The sequence below is a fragment of the Muntiacus reevesi genome, chromosome 4 (assembly GCF_963930625.1).
Source record: "Muntiacus reevesi chromosome 4, mMunRee1.1, whole genome shotgun sequence".
NCBI classification, from domain to species: Eukaryota; Metazoa; Chordata; class Mammalia; order Artiodactyla; family Cervidae; genus Muntiacus; species Muntiacus reevesi.
Genome location: NC_089252.1, coordinates 144,411,194 through 144,429,633, shown reverse-complemented (window position 1 = coordinate 144,429,633; position 18,440 = coordinate 144,411,194). Strand labels below are relative to the sequence as shown.

Genomic DNA, 18,440 nt, shown 5'->3' with positions numbered 1-18,440 from the left:
TATAATTGAATCACCTTGCTGTTACAGCAGAGATTGGCATAACATTTCAATTAAAAAATGAAACATTCACCCATTCTCTGATGCCTGCACTCTCGAGTTGCCTTTCCCTGATCTTCCTCCTTTTCCTACAGCACGTATCACATTTGATATAATTTACTTACTCATTAGGTTTTTTATTTATTGTCTGTCTCCCCTCTTAGAACATAAGCTCCTCTCACTAGGGTGGCCTTGTTCACCGATCCTTCCCAAGCACCTGGAACATTGCCTGGAACATGGTTGGCACTCAGTAATTATTTGTTGAGTGAATGAATCCTAAATTAATAAACTTCAGAATCTTGTCCAGAGCAGGCACAGGCAGCTTAGGTATAGTTGACATGGCTTGTTTCTGAAAGAAAAGTCTGATCTTTAAAACTGCTAAGATAGTGTCATCTATTTGTAATGTAATCTGGAGCAGTGCAAGGAAGGGAGATGAGGGAAAGCAGTTTCTCTTGCCTTAGTACATTGCCTTAAGGTTTGTTTCCTTAGACACCAAATTGGGAAGTAAAACATGAGTCCATGTGAGTTTATTTCTTGCCTAAAAAAATGTTATTTCATGTGGTGATTAATTCCTGTGCTTTAATAATTTCTCTCTTTCTTTCTCCGCAGACCTTTGTAGTATTAAACAGAGGGAAAACTCTCTTCAGATTTAGTGCCACGCCTGCCTTGTACATTTTAAGTCCTTTTAACCTGATAAGAAGAATAGCTATTAAAATTTTGATACATTCATATCCTTTTCTGCAAATGTGGAGTGAATGTAGCCATTGTGTGTTCACTGGTATGTGTTTCTGAATGTCCACCACCTAATTGTATATTAACTATTTTATCATTGGTGTAGATGACTATTCCTCCAGTCAGAACTTCTGCTAAAACCTTAGCTGAGCTTCAGCAGATTTCTTTTTTCTTAGGATGATATCACAGGAATATGGAATTTTCTGGGTATCGTTAAGAGGGACAGGTTAAGATGGTAACTTTACTGAAGTCTTAATTTTTAAAGCACTCAGACTTTAGTAATTTCATAACAAGTTGTATTATTCAGCTTTTTACATATTAAAGCCCATATTAGAATTTTTGAAAAGCTACTATAAATAATTGAGCAAGTGTTTTAGAGATCTGCTTTGATTTCTTAAACCACAAACTTAGGAAGTAAGATAATGTCTCAGATTAAATGGCCTCTTTGGTGCACAGGTTTAGATCTAGATTGCAGGATTGATATGAATTTTTTATATATATTTTTGCCCCCCTTAAAAGAAAATGCCAGTTTACTCATGTGGCTTGACTTTGTATCTCCTTAATATAGGAGAGCGTATGACAGATGAAAAATTACACGATGGGTTTAGCAACTTCACTTAGTAACTTTAAACCTTCATGGCTGGTATTTAATTTGATGATACTTAGTCCCATGCTTCAGAGTTTTGTATCCTCCAAGTAGGATGAAGAAACCAGCAGTTGCTGCTTCATAAACAGGTTTGTTAAGCTTTTGCACCTTTTGTTTTTGTTAAGAATTTAGCAGCCTGATCTGGAATTTGTGGGTTTTATAAGCAACATAGTTCTGAAATCTAAAGATTTATAAGAAAATAAATAATTCACAATGGACTCCTTTCTTGTTGGATCAGAGGATGATTTTTTTTTCTATTCTAACCAGAACATGTTGTTATTCCCTGAAGAAAAATCCAGCTGTGGGAAGAAAAAAATCCAGCTGTAAGAAGTGTTCTAAAACTCCACTAATAGAATGAAGGTAGTGAATGCCATCAGCAAGAGAGAGTGAATTAGTAACAGATGAGATATGACTTCTGTGCAGTTTAAGTAACTCGTATTGATCTAAAGCAGTTTAATTCTTCTCAGTAGACAAGAATATGGAGAAGGAAATGGCAACCCAGTCCAGTATTCTTGCCTGGAAAATCCCATGGACAGAGGAGCCTGGCGGGCTACAGTCCATGGGGTCACAAGAGTCGGACATGACTTAGTGACTGAGCCAGACAAGAACAAGAAGGGCTGAGCAAGATCTTGGATGGAATCGCAATGGCAGCAAAATGATTTGCTACCCATAAACATTCCTGGGCACTCTCAGAAAGATCAGATGAATTTGCCTCGTTACCTGATTCTTAGGAGTACGGTGGTATAGATGTCCTTAAAATCCTTACCCAGTCCTTACCACAACTGATTTCCCAAATTTGACAGATTCAGCAGACATTAACTGTTGCTTTGCCCTGCAAGGACACAGCCCTTTGAAGGGCTATGGGAAAAAAGTAAACTGTTAAATACATGAACATTTTCAAATAACTGGTAATGCAAGATAATTAACAATAAATGACTCCTCGATAACATAGATAGATTTAATTTGTTTTTCTCATCCAATGACTTTGGCATCTGGCAGACTGCAAGATTTCTGGTTACTGGGCAAAAAGGTATTTAGAGGCATAAGTGGTAAGAAGGAAAAATGTTTTTCCAAAAGGAGAACAATGACAGCCCTTTTGAAAAAAAGAGTGACCATCCTGCTGTGTCCACTCACATTCTCTGGCTGGGTGTGGATACATATGGTGGCACTCATGTGGTTCATGGTGGTGGCCACAGTTTTCATTATCACCTTGCCTTTTCCTCCTCTGTGCTTTGTCTCCTTTCAGGTTACTGATTTTAATTCTCATGATACTTAATGTGAAATGTATTTGCTTCCTGAGGATAAAAGCAGGCCAGATTTTGTATATTCTGCCTTGACTCTTTTCTACAGTATTTAGCATGATCATTATGTGCACTATTTTGACCAACTGTGTATTCATGACTTTTAGTAACCCTCCTGACTGGTCGAAGAATGTGGAGTAAGTAGCTCGTGTATTTATTTTTCTGCTCACTTGTTAAATATATCTAGTCACTACATCTTGCACTGCACAGCTTATCCATCAAGGAAGAAAATCATTTGCCCACTTTTCATGTGACAGAGATGGATGAGGATACATGTGGAATTTAGGAAATATCCTTAAACATCAACTCGGGAAGTTATTATTTCTAGGTTATTACCCATTTTTTATTTCACTGGGTGAGGATACATCTGTAATTTAAGAAGTAAGTATCCTTAGAAATCAACTCTGGAAATTATTGTTTCTCGATTATTGCCCACATTTTATTTCACGGAGTGGGTGAGAGGATACATGTGGAATTGAAGAAATATCCTTAGAAATCAACTCTAGAAAGAGAAAGCCTGCCGTGGAAGTGACGACTCACCACCTCTGCCCTTTCCTATGGTAGCCTGTGTTAGCCAAAGCTTTAACTGGCCCATCACCATCTTCTACCCTCAATTCCTGATGATACTGCCTTTTTCTCCAGCTTTAGCCTTCCTTTTCATGTTGTTTCAAGTGAAAATTGGCTCTGGGGCCTCCTTTCCTGGTTCAAAATGATCACGTGCTAGGTGGCAGTACAGAGCTATTCCTTTGTGATGCCCTTCAGGACCCAGTGCCACATTCCAACTTTCTTGGTTTGTGCATTTCAGTAATTTTCATTAGATGCATCCCTTTCTCTTCCTCACTTCCTTTCTGCTGCATCAGTTGTGTCCTTTCTGTTTTGTCTCTGTTAAGTGAGGCTGCATGTCAGCAAGTGCTTTCTTAGAAGGTTCATTTAAAGTTCTTTTCTGTTTAGAAATTGCCTCAAGCTATCCATTTTTTCGACAGGTACACGTTCACAGGGATTTATACATTTGAATCACTAGTGAAAATCATTGCAAGAGGTTTCTGCATAGATGGCTTTACCTTTTTACGGGATCCATGGAACTGGTTAGATTTCAGTGTCATCATGATGGCGTAAGTTCTCTGCTTACTTTATTGCTGTTCTGGGTGTGATTGCATGTGTGTGGTTGTACCCTTGGGTGTGTTTGTATGACAGTGTAAGTGTGAGTTTATGGGCTTAGTTGTGTGAGGAATTAAAGGATAACCATGTAAAGTGGTATGGACAATGTCTGATTCTTATGAAGGCCTCTTGGGGTTTAGGCAGTGACAGGGTGTACATATGGGAGAGGATGAGCAGATGGGAGCAAAAGTAGCAAGTGATTTTCTATTGCAACTCCCTTATATTTTGTTTCCCCCATAACATTGACCAGGGTATACATAATTATCACTAGGAGGCCTTGGTGAAGACTTCATATTTTTTAGGTGTAAACCTTAGGCTAGAACTCACTTTCCTGGGTATATTATGTTACATGTAATTTCTTGAGGCTGTCCAGATGTTATAGAATTCAGAACACATTTTAGAGTCAACGCATAAGCCAAGTATCCAATCTGCTCACTTCCTAAAGAATTGCTGACTAGAGCTTCAAACTATTATTACTTGGGATCAATGTAACTCCACATTGGCATGCTAGCTGCTCTATGTAATTAGTATTGTTTTAACGATGAAAATGCATCTCTTCGGGAAACTTAGATGATGATAGAAGAGGTGTAGCAGACTTTATTTGCATTTTCATGTTGGGGAAAGTGTTTTGTGGTTTGGTAGGGGGTGAAGGTATAGTATAGATTGTGTGTGTGTTTATATGTGTGCACACAGATGTGTAAGAGATTGAGTGCATTTGTATATGTTTGGATCTGAGCATCTGATGCAAAGATGTATTTCAACTATAAAGTGTGAATGAATGATACACACTGAACATTTGAAACTGGAACTTTGACTTTCTGTTATATTAAGAAAATTTCTAGCTTTCCAGAGTTATGAATACACTGGTGTGTGTCCTTGCTAGGCACAGAGCTGGTGATTAAATGAACACTTAACAGAATATTGGCTCTGATCCCATGATCTGTGTTTCTCCTGTATGTCACAAGCTAAAACTTCGTATGTGGGCATGACTGCAACGATATGCAGACAACTCTTGGATAAGTCATATATGCAAAGATTTAGGCATTTTTTCCATTGTCAACCAGGAAGTTATTTTAATGTAGATTTGTTTATATGGGGCTCCTGCTGCAGAAATCTGTCTCCTTTTCCTAAGAAATTATTCACAAAACTTGGAGACATAAGCCTTTGAATACCTCCTGGCCTTCCTTTTAACTGGAATAAGAGAATGGACTAAGAGTAGTCATTCTGATTGGGATCTGCACATCATGATGCTGCGTGAGAAAGCCCCAGGAGCCTTCTGGTGGTATCACTTCTTTCAAACACACTTTGGTTTTCTCCTTGCCCAACTGAAAAAAATAAAATATGTTCCTTAAATGCTTATATTTGAAACTTTTCTTTTTCAAGGAAAAAAGTGAAATCATATCTTGCTTGTAAGACCCTTTCTTACCCCTATTCTCAAACCCTCGCGCAGTGGTACCATTACAAGTTAACTTTGGTTTGATTCTGCAGGTATATAACAGAGTTTGTAAACCTAGGCAATGTTTCAGCTCTACGCACTTTCAGGGTTCTGAGGGCTTTGAAAACTATTTCGGTAATCCCAGGTAAGATGGCCCGGGGTTGGTGTTAGGTGTTGGGCTAGGGCCCTGACGTGACGTATTGTACTTTTTGTTTTGTTGTGGTTTCGTTTCTTTTCCTTTGGTGTGTGTGTGTGTCCGTGTCTGTCATTTGTGTCTGTGCGTGGCCTCCCTTACTACAGATATGTGACAGAGTTTGTGGACCTGGGCAATGTTTCAGCGCTGAGAACATTCAGGGTTCTCCGAGCTTTGAAAACGATCTCTGTAATTCCAGGTGAGGAAATTGAAACACCAAACTGACTTTGCCTCATCTCCTCTTATCTCCTCCATTTGCTCTGTCCACCACATCCTGAAGCAGCGTCAGCACAGCTGAGATGGCCTTGCATTTCGCATGTTTTTCCCAGGAGATGTTCTCTGCAATGGCTCTTTGGTCCTTAAGCCAAAGTTGCTCTGACAGTGCTTGCAAGGCATGCAGCCCCCTTTCCATCCATGCTCTGAAAAAGCACGTGCTTAAGAGTCACTTGGATCTTAAGATACCTGAAAAAATTGTCACGGAGCTAGCTGTCTGTTTGAATATGAATCATTTGCTTCCTGGCCTCATGGAATTACAGTAATTTTAACATTCACCATCATTCCATTGCTTGTGATTTCCAGGCTTCCTGTCGCATGGTTTGCTGATGGGATGTTATTCAAAGAATTGCACTTTTACTGTTACTGTGTTAATGGAATTATTTAATCACAGAAGAACCCTTATCCCATTGACTAGTCCAGTGTTCCAGACAAATTTAAGAGCCTTGGTGTTAGTGACCTGAACTTTGATAATCACTGTATATCACATACTGTTGCTGTCTTAATTCACTAGAATAAGAACCAGTAGGTATCTACTACATAATATATTCAGAGACCATTCTCAGACATAAATCCCAATGAAAGCTTATGTGGGTGCCATTAAAAAAAAAAAAAGTCAAAGGTAAGATAAGATACATCTAAGCACATGGGCAAACAAAAAAGTAAAGTACTTTACAAGGAAAAAAAAGTAATCAGGGACTAGTTGAGAGGTAGTTGATTGACAGTCTTTACATTTTTTGCCTCTTTTTCTTGATTCTGATTGAGCTAGCCCAATAGTTCTTAACCTTTTGAAGGTTTTGTATCCTTCTGAGAACCAGGTGAAATTTCATAGGCACCGCCTCCCCAGCAAAGCCCATCGATGGCCCCCTGAGGTTGAGATCAATTAATTTAATTCAAATCCTTGCTGCTCGGTAATAACTATCTTTCAGAAGACCAGTCTTAAAATCTGGAAGGAAAGATATTTTAGTTAGTAGGCTAACTAACATGGCAGAAACATGGCAGAAGTCTAGACTGTGTTGTTGCTGGTTGGACTTTGGTTGTATTCAGGAGTTTTTAGGGAAGGAAGACTCCCAAGAGGCCAGGCTTTCCGCTGCAGTTTTGTAGAAACAGGGACATGAAGAACAGAGGCATCCTATTCCTGGCATCACATGGCTCTTCTTGTGGCTGCACCAAAAATACTCTTCTCCTTTTCAACATTATCTAGATATCAAATGCAGAAAGAGGGAAGTACAGAGGTAGAATTCTGCTGACTGAGAACCTCAGGGAGGTAAATCTCAGTTTCTCCACTTTTACAAACATGAGCCATGAAGTGGGCCCATAAATTATGGCCCTATTGAGAATGAATTACTTTATTTTTAGCAATGGTAGCTTACTCCTTGTCAACCAGAGGCTAGATGTCAGTGGAGTATATTCTTTTTTTTTTTTAAGATTTTTTTTTTTTATATGAACCATCTTCAAGGTCTTTATTGTATTTGTTACAATATTGCCTCTGTTTTATGGGTTGATTTTTTGGCAGCCAGGCATGTAGGATCTTACCTCTTTGACCAGGGATCGAACTCACACCCCACACATGGGAAGGCAAAGTCCTAACCACTGGATCATCAAGGAAGTCCCCTACAGTATATTGTTATTGGCAAAAAACTATAACCGTGACTTGTCAAAGTTTAGTTCTTAGCCATTTTATTAATAAATCCCTTTGACAGAAAATCCAGCTCATTCTCTAGGCACCGTTATGAAGCTTGTTGATGGCAGGCTAATCCTTAAGCAGGCCTTGTCTTTTTTTTTTTCTTTTTGTAACACATCTGTACCACCAAGTCTTTACTGTCATTTTTCTTTTGGTCTCTTTCCTCCTCTGGCCTCTTTTAAATATGATGCCATGTTTTCTACTCACTTCCCCCAGTGTACTCCGCAAGGCATCTGTCCCTTTATGTTCTTGTGATCTCAAAACTTCTCTTCCAGAACTAAATTGGAAAGCTGTGCTCTCCTCACTAACTAGGGCAGCAGATGCTATCTCTGCTCCAGCTCTTAGCCTCTGTCTCTGTCTCTGCTGTATGATTAACTTCTGACCACAGCATTTCTGCAAGATAACTCTGACTGATGGCACATTATTTATCCTTAATGCTCTAGTTTTATAGGTATATATTAATGTCTAGTTTTGCATTCTGTATTATAAAAATATATCTATAAACACAGTGCCTGGCCTGTAATAGTCCTATATAAATGATTTTAGCAGTAGCAATTATAAAGAAGAAACCTAAACCCAAAGAAAGAGTTTGTGTGAAGATTTAGACACCAACTTTGCAGTTTAAAATAAGTTATTGGATTCCTATTTCTAGAAGCACCTCCTAGTTGAGCTAGCTTTGGGGGGGTTTTGACAATAACTTTAAGGGATAATAAAGTCAATGATATAGTCAATTCTTAAAGTGTGACTTTTTATCCCAAGTTCTTTTGCTCCCCATTCTACTTGTGGAGGGCTGTTTTCCTGTGCCTCCCTGCCTGTTATCCAGGTCTACTTCCACGGTGGGGAACCTCAGTCTGAGTCGGTGAACCTGAGCCATCTCTTGATTGGAAATTGGAGTCATTTTGACTCTGCAGTCACAGAGCAGGGCCTTAGCTCCCTCTGAATGAAAGCTGTTGCTTTGCATACCAAGTTTTCTCATCGGCCACTTCAGTGGAACTGTCACTTTCTTTGCCTTCTGCTCCCAGTTTGATGGTAGGCTTTTGCCGAAGCTGCCAAAAGCAGAAGTGAGATCTACCACAGAACTGACAAGGGACCTGTAAAATTTCACAATTTTCAACTCCCTTTTTGAGAGTTTTTCCTTTCCTAGAGCACTTACCCTGCTCACCTGGGCTGATGTTGTCCTCCCTCTTAGCATCTTCGGTAGATAGTCTGGATGTGTCAGGGCAGCCAGGACTTCCTGAAGATTGGAGAGTACAGTGTATCAGTTAGCTCCAGCCTTTTATACAAGATGCTTCAAGTTAGACCCTTCTTGTGGCTTAGAAAAGCGTGAACTCACATTCTGATCCTCTTTATTTGCTGACTCAAGACTTGGATACCTGTCATTCATGATTTCCCTTTGCTTCAGAGGACTCGGCTTGAAGAACAGTGCCACGCGAACTGTGCTAAAGGGACCAGTTACAGGAAAAGACCCTTTGAAAATTTCTTTTGCTCTAGAACTTGCCAGATTCAACTTGACATTGAAGTATTCAACTTGACGTTGAAGTATTCTGTATAGAAAGCTGTATGTCTTAAAACTTTGTTTTTACTTTGCATGTATCTGGGTACAAAAGGAACTTCTAAGTGACTGTCAGAAGTTTCATCCTCTGTGGGCTTTGGCCACATGCCCCAGGACTGACATGCCCCCAAGATACGCTGAACATCTTAAAGCAGGTTTCCGAGAGTTTCCTTAGAGAGTAGCACTTACTGGTATAAATAAAACTGGTTGGGAGGGCCTCGCTGTTGGTCCATTTTCATTTCCATCATCATTGAAATGGCCTCTGAAAGCACTCCTTCTGTTCACCATTTTGCTCTCTCTAGAGCTGTAATTTCTTGATTATTTTTCTCTTGGGTTTGATATTTCTCTGCTTTCATTTCTGTTACCTTCTCTCTCTCTTTACTTGTGGTATCAGATACAAAGCAGGGAAAATGAGAGGTCCTTCTCCCTCCCACCCCAGTATTCACAAAGACAGCATTTTTAAAAAATGTCCCTATTATGAATGTAGCAATTTCTACGGCATAGTAAAGGGGAATAGAATGCGTTTTAAGACTGTATTCGGACTCATTGTTTCTTTTAAAATACTCTGGTTACTAATCCAGTAGCTTTTGTATTTCTCCCTTTTCCACATTGTTTCTCCAGGTAGACAGCTGAAATTTACCACCATGGTCCTGAGTGGAACACTGAGGCCTCATGGGATCTCTCCGCCCCCACTGGGAGCTAGTTTCATTGTGGTCAGACTTTGTGATACGAATCTATCTGGTCTTGAGTAAAGAAATCTAGGGCCCTCAAGTCTCTTGCACGTTACTCTTGATCTAAAGAACCTCTAAGAACTATCATTGCGAGGACTGAATCTGCAGCAGAGAAGAGTGATTGGGCGCAACTGTACCCCAGGACTTGTCTGGATGAGCCAGATTGTGGGACTGAGGAGCCATTCCTTGACTATTGTGAGGGCCGCGTGTTAACGGCTGTTGAGGCCTGTTCCGATGTTCATTTTGTAGGAGGAATAGCTCATGTGGCTTAAAACCCGTTAGATTTCTCAACCTGAGTCACAAACCAGGAAAGATAAATTGACTATTTATAATCTGGCGTCAGCCTGGTGGAAAATCTTGATCCCAGTATGCACAGCTGATTTCCCTGGATTCCAGCACGTAAGCAGGCTTTGTTCATTTATTCAAGGGATCACTGGGCATCAGGAAATGAGACAGGAGGTTCAGAGGTGCCTTTGGACATAGGGTGGAATAAAATTCTGTGGTAGCAGCTTCACTTGCTTCGCAGAGTTCTTTAAGTGTCCCACTCCTGCCTGGGAGCTGACCTTTCTGTACATTAGGTCCAGCTGCCTTTCCTTGTTCTGTAGTAAATATATTAACTGCTTCTGCTCAGACACATCCCAGTGCTAGTTATGTTAGCCTTTTCCAAGAGTTCTCGCTGTCCAACCTGCCCCCACGTGGCTTCTGTTGCACGCTCTGTTGTGTAGGAGTCACATGAAGGAGCATTCTGCTCTGCTTTGGATAGTCGGTTTTCTTGCTTGTTCTGGTATATGGTATTGTGAACCAGCAGAGGAAGTAGACAGCTTATCCTTACAGCCAGAGCAGTGGCATTCTCCAGTCCTGCATGCATCAGGTCAAGAATTCTGCCAGCAACTTCTTACTTTTTTTGGCTTTCGTTGCTGGTTGCAGGGGCAGGACTTTTGCTTGGCTGCATTAACTAGTATGTGGCAGCCCCTGCTAGCCAGACTATGAAGGTTAAGCTTAAGAAAAGCATTGAGGGCGTCATCTCCTTAAATTGGCATTGATGTCTGCAGATATGGTCGTTTGCAGTTATCAACTTTTATGGAAGGAGGAAGAGTCTTGGTTGATGCCTGAGTGAATGCAGTGACTGTTTGCATTGAATGTTGCTGAGTCATTGTGTGCTTACCTTCACTACAGACATCAGGCTAATCGCCTTTCTTCTTCCTCTGCCTCCCTCGGATTTTCTCCTAACAATCTGGAGGAGAATCTTAGAGAGCAGACTTTGTGGATGGCCATTCTGTTATTTAGTGATCAGTTTTGTTTAATTAAGATTTGTTCCTTTGTGGCCCTATGAATACCATTTCCAACTTGAGTTTCTATTTTAAACTTCTTGAAAGCTGAAAGAACTTCACCAAGGTGTTGATCAGACCTCAAAGCAGAACACTTGAAAAATATATTTTAGCCTTCTGGACTCATGTTTATAGATTTCGTCAGCAGTGGCCTCTGGTTAATGGAGAACAGATGTTGAACCAGCTAATTGTGCGTGTTCAGGTCCATCCCCAGAAAAACGAGGAGTTCCATGTAGGGTTGGTGTCTTAGTTGAACATCTCTGGTTGCAAGTAGAAAGATACAAGCATCCTTCAAGGACATTGAAGGCTGGAATGTTTTGGGGCTTCTGGAAGCCAGTGAAACCAGAACACAGAGCCAGAAAGCCCCAGACACCAAAGACTACCTTGTCTTCATATTTCTTTTCTCCTTGCATCTGTTTCCTTTTTCTGTGTCTAGGCATACTGACTTTACTTCTCAGAAATATCCTAATATAATGATAGAATATGGCTACCACCCAGCTCCCACATTTATTTATTATCATTCTCACCACATGAAAGGCTACTGGACTCTCTTGCCCCATTCCAAACTCCTGGAGTTCAGGATCTAGATTTAGGTCAGATGTCCATCCTGACATCTAACTACTAAGAGAAGGTCACTTCCTACAAACAAGGCTGCTGTTAGCCTGGCCTTATGGAATAGAAGATGGTTTGAGCTCATTGCCTGGAAATTCCTGTTCCCATAGGGTTTGGAACTGTCCAGAAAGTTCCCAGCCAGGGAAAATCAGATTAGACTTATGCTCAAATTGTATGTTTTTAAAAATGAGTTAATGTCACAAATGCATTGGTTTGACTGTTTTAAAGTTTTATCCTCCTGTTACTAATACAGATGACAGCTAACAACTCAGTTCATGAAAATAGAAGTAAAAGGTGGCTTGAGACTGTCATCAGGTGTTCAGATAGGTGATGGTCTGAGTCATTCAAGAGAGATTGCTCTATGAGCTCCTCATAAAGAAGTTCAAGAAAAGGAACTTTACAACCGTTCTTCAGTGACCTATCAACTACTCTTTTTTTTTTAATTGATGTAGAGTTGAATTACAACATTGTGTTAATTACTGATGTACAGCAAAAGTGACTCAGGTACACATATATATACATTCTTTTTATATTCTTTTCCATTCTGATTTATCAACTACTCTTTAAAAAAAAAATCACTCTTTTTGAAAACATAACTGTCATTTTAGGGACCTAGAATTGAGTTATTGACCCAGTATACACCTGCTTCAACCCAACCAAATGTAGCGAAGGACTTCTCTGTTCCTTAGCAACTTACTGGAATAAGTTCCATAACACAGGGACAATTTTTCCTTCTCTATAGCTGCCTTTTATTTTATACCACCAATACCTTCTTACCTAACTGCATGATAACAATACACAGTTTCCCAGAACTTTAGGAATAAAAGATTGAAACTACAACCACTTAATCACGAACAAATATCTCCACCTTACTTTTAAGAGCTCTTATTTCCTCCACTGCCCACTGCCAGGTGCTCTTACGCTTACCTGTGTTTGGTGTATGAGAAAATGAGGCTGGGAGGTGCCCTTAAGTTTGTTCCGAGACACAGTGCATCTTAGATAGAAGCTGAGCCAGGACCAGAACTCCTGCTTTCTGATTCCTGCCTTGTACTCTTTTTGCTCAGCCCTGTGAGCAGAAGGAATCCGGCTTGAAATGCCTTATGTCCTGGAGCCCAGGCAAGCTCTTCCTGATCCCTTTGGTGGCCACAGCCTCCAGGAGAGGCCCACTCTGTGAGAAAGCCCAGGCCTTTGCACGCTGAGGTCTCTACAGTCTAACTCTTGACTCTTTTTACCTTAATTTCTCTTCCATGTCTTTCAGGATATCTGTGTAAGAGAGAAGAAAATTTCATATGCATTTACTCTTTCAAGAACTTAAAAATATATTAGGTGTTTGGCCAAGACCACCACAACATTGTAAAGCAGTTATCCTTCAATTAAATACACACACACACACACACACACACACACACACACACACACACACACACACACACACACACACACACACACACACACAGAGTAAGTGCCTGCTTTGTGACAGGTCTTATGCTAAACGCAGCATCCATTACCACTCTCAGGCTTAACTTTGAAAATTCTAGGTGGTTACTTGCAAAATACAGCAAAAGAAGAGTCATGTCCACACCTCCCATTAGATCACCATCGTACAAGGTTAGCCACGCAGTGATATTATCCCAGTCATACCTCTTGGAGGAGGGCAACATATGAATAACAGTGATAGCTAACAAGATATAAGTACCCGGCAGTGTACTTGGTATTTAATATTCATTATCTTATTTAAACCTTACAACAAGCCAACGAGATTGGTATTATCAATACCTTTTTACAGGTGTGTAAACTGAGGTTCAGACAAAAGTGGTTAACATTTGAGTTATTTACTGTGTGCCAGGTACTGTGCTAAGGGTTTATATGAGTCACGCTTAGTTAACGCTCACAACAGCCTTATGATATTTAACTATAAGTATCCCCATTTTAGAGATGAAAACACAGATCCCAAGAGGTTAGGTATATTGCTCAGGCCACACAAGTAAGTGGTATAATTTGATTAAGGTTAATAATTATCTACCCAGACTCATACTTCAGAGCCAGGATCAGGATTTCTGTAGAGTTTCACTGGATATTCTCGCTTTCAGAAGTAACTCAGGGATAAGCTCCCTCTGAGACTGTATGTCAAGGCCCTGTGTCTGCTCTGTCCGTCCTGGTGTTTCGGCCCCCCGGAGTGTTCAGTGCTTCCTAGGCCATGTCTTACAGGTAGCTGATGTGTGGGCATGCCCAGGAGAACCACATGTAGACTCAGTCTTGATCCAAACATCGTGAACCCACAGCCATACTTTGCTTTGTCTCCTGTCCCAGATCTCTCCCTGTGCGTTTAAGAAATCTGCCTGCAGATTTACATTTGAAACAGTGGCTTGCCTTTAAGCCTCCAATTCAAGTGGGTTATGTGTTTTTTTAAAATATAGGACAGAAAAAAGATTAGTTGTAGAGAACAGGACATATATATGATGCAGAAGATGCGTATTTTTTAGTGAAAAGACAAACCACAAATACTGAATTGGTAATAATTAACCTTTTCAATACATTGGCATTTCCAGAGCTCTTGGGAAAATATTATTGTACCTTCTCATCTATTGTTGGCTTTGAAACTTCCCTGTAGTTCTCTTTCCAACCTGGATGCCGCCTCTATTCCTGATTTTCCATTTGTTTGTTCAGCTAATATTTACTGAGTACCTGCTGTGGGCTAAGCCATACAAACACAGCTGTGAACGAGACAGATATAATTAATTATGACCATGATAAATGCTACAGAGGAAGCTAATAGGTGCTGTTAAAATAGTCATAGTAGGGGAGGGAGAAGAGTTGTGAAGTCAGAGAAGGCTTTCTGGGGGAGTTGCTATTCAGCTGAGAGTGGAGGATGAATAGGATGCAGGCAGGAGGGACAAGAGAATGGAGGAAGCATTCCAGGCAGAGGGAGCAGCAATTGCGGAGACACCCGGGCAAGTAAGAGCTTGACTCATTTGAGTCGCTGAGAAGCAGTCAGAGACAAGAAACTACTTCCAGGAAGAGAGCCACATACTGGAGAAGGGACTTTCTTTTCCAGAAGTATTGACTTAAAAATGGATGCTCCTGGGAAAATTGATAGTATTACTGACCCATTGTCATTCCCGTGGTATAAAAGATGAAGCGGCCATGTTTCAAGGGTGGTGCTGTGGGGAGGAGTGGCTGAAGGGGAGGTTGGGGGAGGTGGGGAGGGCTGTGGGGCAACTCTCACCCTGGGGGTTCTCTCCCCTCAGGCCTGAAGACCATCGTGGGTGCCCTGATTCAGTCCGTGAAGAAGCTGTCAGACGTGATGATCCTGACAGTGTTCTGCCTGAGTGTCTTTGCCTTGATCGGACTGCAGCTCTTCATGGGAAACCTGCGAAACAAGTGTGTGGTGTGGCCCATCAACTTCAACGAGAGCTATCTTGAAAACGGCACCAAGGGCTTTGATTGGGAAGAGTACATCAACAATAAAAGTAGGTAGCCCTTTCTCTCCACGAGTGGGGAGAAAGTCTGTCTCCAGTGCCAATGACGGAGCTACCCCTGGGCTGTACAAAAGTGCCTGGGCCAGAAAGAAAGGCCAAGACTGCTGGGAGAAGCTTTGTGAACTTTCTCCTATTCCTTGAGGTCAGATTATCTTCAGAAGCTTGCAAATATCAGCCCTCTCACCCCTTCTCTCTTTTCTCTCCCTTTAAAAGGATAAGTGAAACTTTATATTTTTTTCACATGTACCACTAAACTTTTGCTTTGAAAAATCGAGCTTAGAAACTTGATGAAAAATCATTTTTTTCCCCTGAGATATTTAAACATTTAGAGTATACCTGGGCTTCCCTGGTGGCTCAGACAATGAAGAATCCACCTACAATACAGGAGACCTGGGTTCAGTCCCAGGGTTGGGAAGATCCCCTGGAGAAGGGAAAGGCTACCCACTCCAATATTCTTGCCTGGAGAATTCCATGGACAGAGGAACCTAACGGGGTGCAGTCCATAGGGTCGCAAAGAGTAGGACAAGACTGAGAAGCTTTCACTTTCACTGTTCACTTAGGTTTCTTAATATTACTGAGACCTTAGCAATCAGTCTGGTGTAGGGAAGTCGGGTAATCTCCAAGTAACTGTTTGATCCTATCACAGTTTAGGAGTTTTAACAAGTTCATTTCAGGAACCAGAGCACTTGGGTGTTACTCTTAGGAATATTTGGTGTAGTAGTGTTCGTGTGTGCGAAGTCGCTGCAGTCATGTGTGACTCTTTGCAACCCTATTGGCTGTAGCCCACCAGGCTCCTCTGTCCATGGGATTCTCTGGGCAAAAGTAATGGAGCCGACTGCCATACCCTCCTCCAGGGGATCTTTCTGACCCAGGGGTAGAACCCAAGTCTCTTAAAGATGCATTGGGGGCGGAGGGGGGCGTTCTTTACCACTAGCGCCACCTGTACTTCTGTGAAACTAGGGGGGAAAATTAGCAGTATCACTATTAGTCACTTTTGAGGAAATAAAGGCAGCTAAGTACCCACAAGAAAGTGTTCAAAGAGGATTCCAAGGACACAAACAGGAAAGGGTAATGTGTCTTCTAATTTAAAATAGGACATGGTTACTAGTGATCAGTTTATGGTAAAGAGAAGTTATAAGGTTAGAAGGGTAGAGTTGTGTAAAGGGGTGAAGAACTCAGAAACCTCTCTTTTAGACCCTTTGATTTGAGTACTAGAATGTGGCATATAGATCTGAGGTACTAATACAAGTAGAAATCGGGTGTCTGGAAAGAATGTTGCTGTAAAGCCCACATGGGAGCACTTTTCATTGTTAAATATATACAGGAAGAGAGTTAATGGGAAGGAATTCTTACCAGCTTTCACTGCTGTCAGAAAAGATTTATATGAGCTAAAATCAATAACTGTTTCTACTGGGCTAGTTAGAAGCAGTGTAACCTTATTCTCTCATTCACTTAAATCTGCCTTATTCATTTCCTGCCTCTTCAAACTTTTCCAGCAAATTTCTACATAGTTCCTGGTATGCTGGAACCTTTGCTCTGTGGGAACAGTTCTGATGCTGGGTAAGTAGCTCACTTAATTTTATTCTCCTCCCATGAAATAATGTGTCACACAAAAATGAACAGTATTTTCACTTTCTTTGTGCTCATGTAGTGGGCCCAATAAATTGGTTGACTCAGATTTTCTTTCTGTTTTATATTTGCCCATCCAAAGTTGACATTTCACTAGTAGGTGAAGATGGCTATTAGTCTTAAGCCAAAATCAAAGATTTAAAAGATAGGATCTGTAACACCAGATATCTTGCCTGTGTCTTGTAGATGCCACTCATTCTGTCTTAACACAATAAGTTATCAAGTAAGGGCACTGTTTTCATGATAGGTTAGCACCCAAGGTTGACCCAAAATATGCCAGGCCTGACAGCATGTGGGAGGGAAAAGAGTTGCAATGTATTATCTTCCCCCCTGCCTTTTTTTCATTGTGGCAAAATATACATAACATAAAATTTGGTCTCTTAACCATTTTTACATATTCAGTTCAGTGATATTAACTAGAAGTCCGTTTAATTTCTATATTGAAGTATTGATAGATACTAGAAATTACATTGGAATAAATATCAGGTGAGTCTTAAAGCAGAAGAACTATTATAACTGAGATCACTGAAATCCCAGTATGATACAGTTTGTCACAGTGAGTGTTAAGAGAATAGAGATGATTAAGAGGAATGTCTAGGCATTTGTCATTTAGGTTAGTAGCTAAGTTAAATTTGGTTGAATTGCACATTGATATGAATCTAGGAGAGTGATTCTCAAATTTTGGCATGCCTAAGAATCATCTGACATGCCCCTTAAAAATGCAAATTCATGAATCCCACATGCAGAGCTTTTATTCCTCGGTCTTGTCTAGGACAGAGGTGTCCGCATTTTTAAGGTGATTCTGATCCTAGACTGTCCCCAGGGCATCATTTTTTTAAAAATTCACCTAGCTACTTTGTTTCTTTCCTCTTCTTTTTTAAAAGTTCCTGTTTGTTGGCATAGCCTCTATAGATGGCTGTTTATTATCTGCAAGGTCATAGAGATGACTTCCAGCTGATGACCGGGTAGGATTACGCTGAAAAGCCCGGTGCTTCCTTTTCTTTCCTCAGGCAATGTCCAGAGGGATACCAGTGTATGAAGGCAGGAAGGAATCCCAACTATGGTTACACGAGCTTTGACACTTTCAGCTGGGCCTTCTTGGCATTATTTCGCCTTATGACCCAGGACTACTGGGAAAACTTGTATCAATTAGTAAGTAATACCATGTTTTTTGGTGATGGAATTTACATAACAATATGTGGGGTTGGGGACATTCTGTGTAAGAGACCCTTGGTGAAAACATTATACAGAATCTTAGAGTGGTATTTCTCAGAGTCAGCGGGTTTATAAAATTAAGTGAATTCTCCCAGCTCTCAGCCCAGTTTCTTTCATGCTCATCATGTATAGCTGTAGAGGCTCACAGACTTGAGAGCCTCTTGCCTGGCCTGGGAATCTGCTATCTCTGTCCTTCCTATTTCAGCAGACCATCTTCAGTATTTCTCCTTTTGGATGTTTGGGCTTAGGGCCTCTTTAAACATGTTGTGTAAGGCACTTTGCTAGACATTATAAAGATGACGTTTTATCCATAAGGATCTTGGAGCCTAAATATGTCAACATTTTGAGATTTATAACACAATTGTATTTTTTCAAGAACATTGTGACTTTTTTTTTTTTAAGGTCAAACTGCCATTCTGTTGGCCTGCTTTGGTGA

General features: G+C 40.7%; 1 protein-coding gene across 11 annotated transcripts in view; it reads left to right on the top strand.

The window, feature by feature from the left end:
• The window catches only part of SCN8A (sodium voltage-gated channel alpha subunit 8), a 119,713-nt gene that overhangs the window by 27,317 nt on the left and 73,956 nt on the right, over positions 1-18,440 (top strand). For 7 of the 11 annotated variants that reach the window (XM_065934375.1, XM_065934373.1, XM_065934370.1 and 4 more), the window contains exons 2-8: positions 646-764; positions 2,763-2,852; positions 3,699-3,827; positions 5,609-5,700; positions 14,930-15,151; positions 16,657-16,720; positions 17,800-17,941. In XM_065934375.1, the coding sequence (XP_065790447.1) occupies positions 646-764; positions 2,763-2,852; positions 3,699-3,827; positions 5,609-5,700; positions 14,930-15,151; positions 16,657-16,720; positions 17,800-17,941 (858 nt within the window). Of the gene's footprint in view, positions 1-645; positions 765-2,762; positions 2,853-3,698; positions 3,828-5,361; positions 5,454-5,608; positions 5,701-14,929; positions 15,152-16,656; positions 16,721-17,799; positions 17,942-18,440 lie in introns of all 11 variants that reach the window. The other 4 variants (XM_065934374.1, XM_065934372.1, XM_065934367.1 and 1 more) reach the window with 1 other exon arrangement.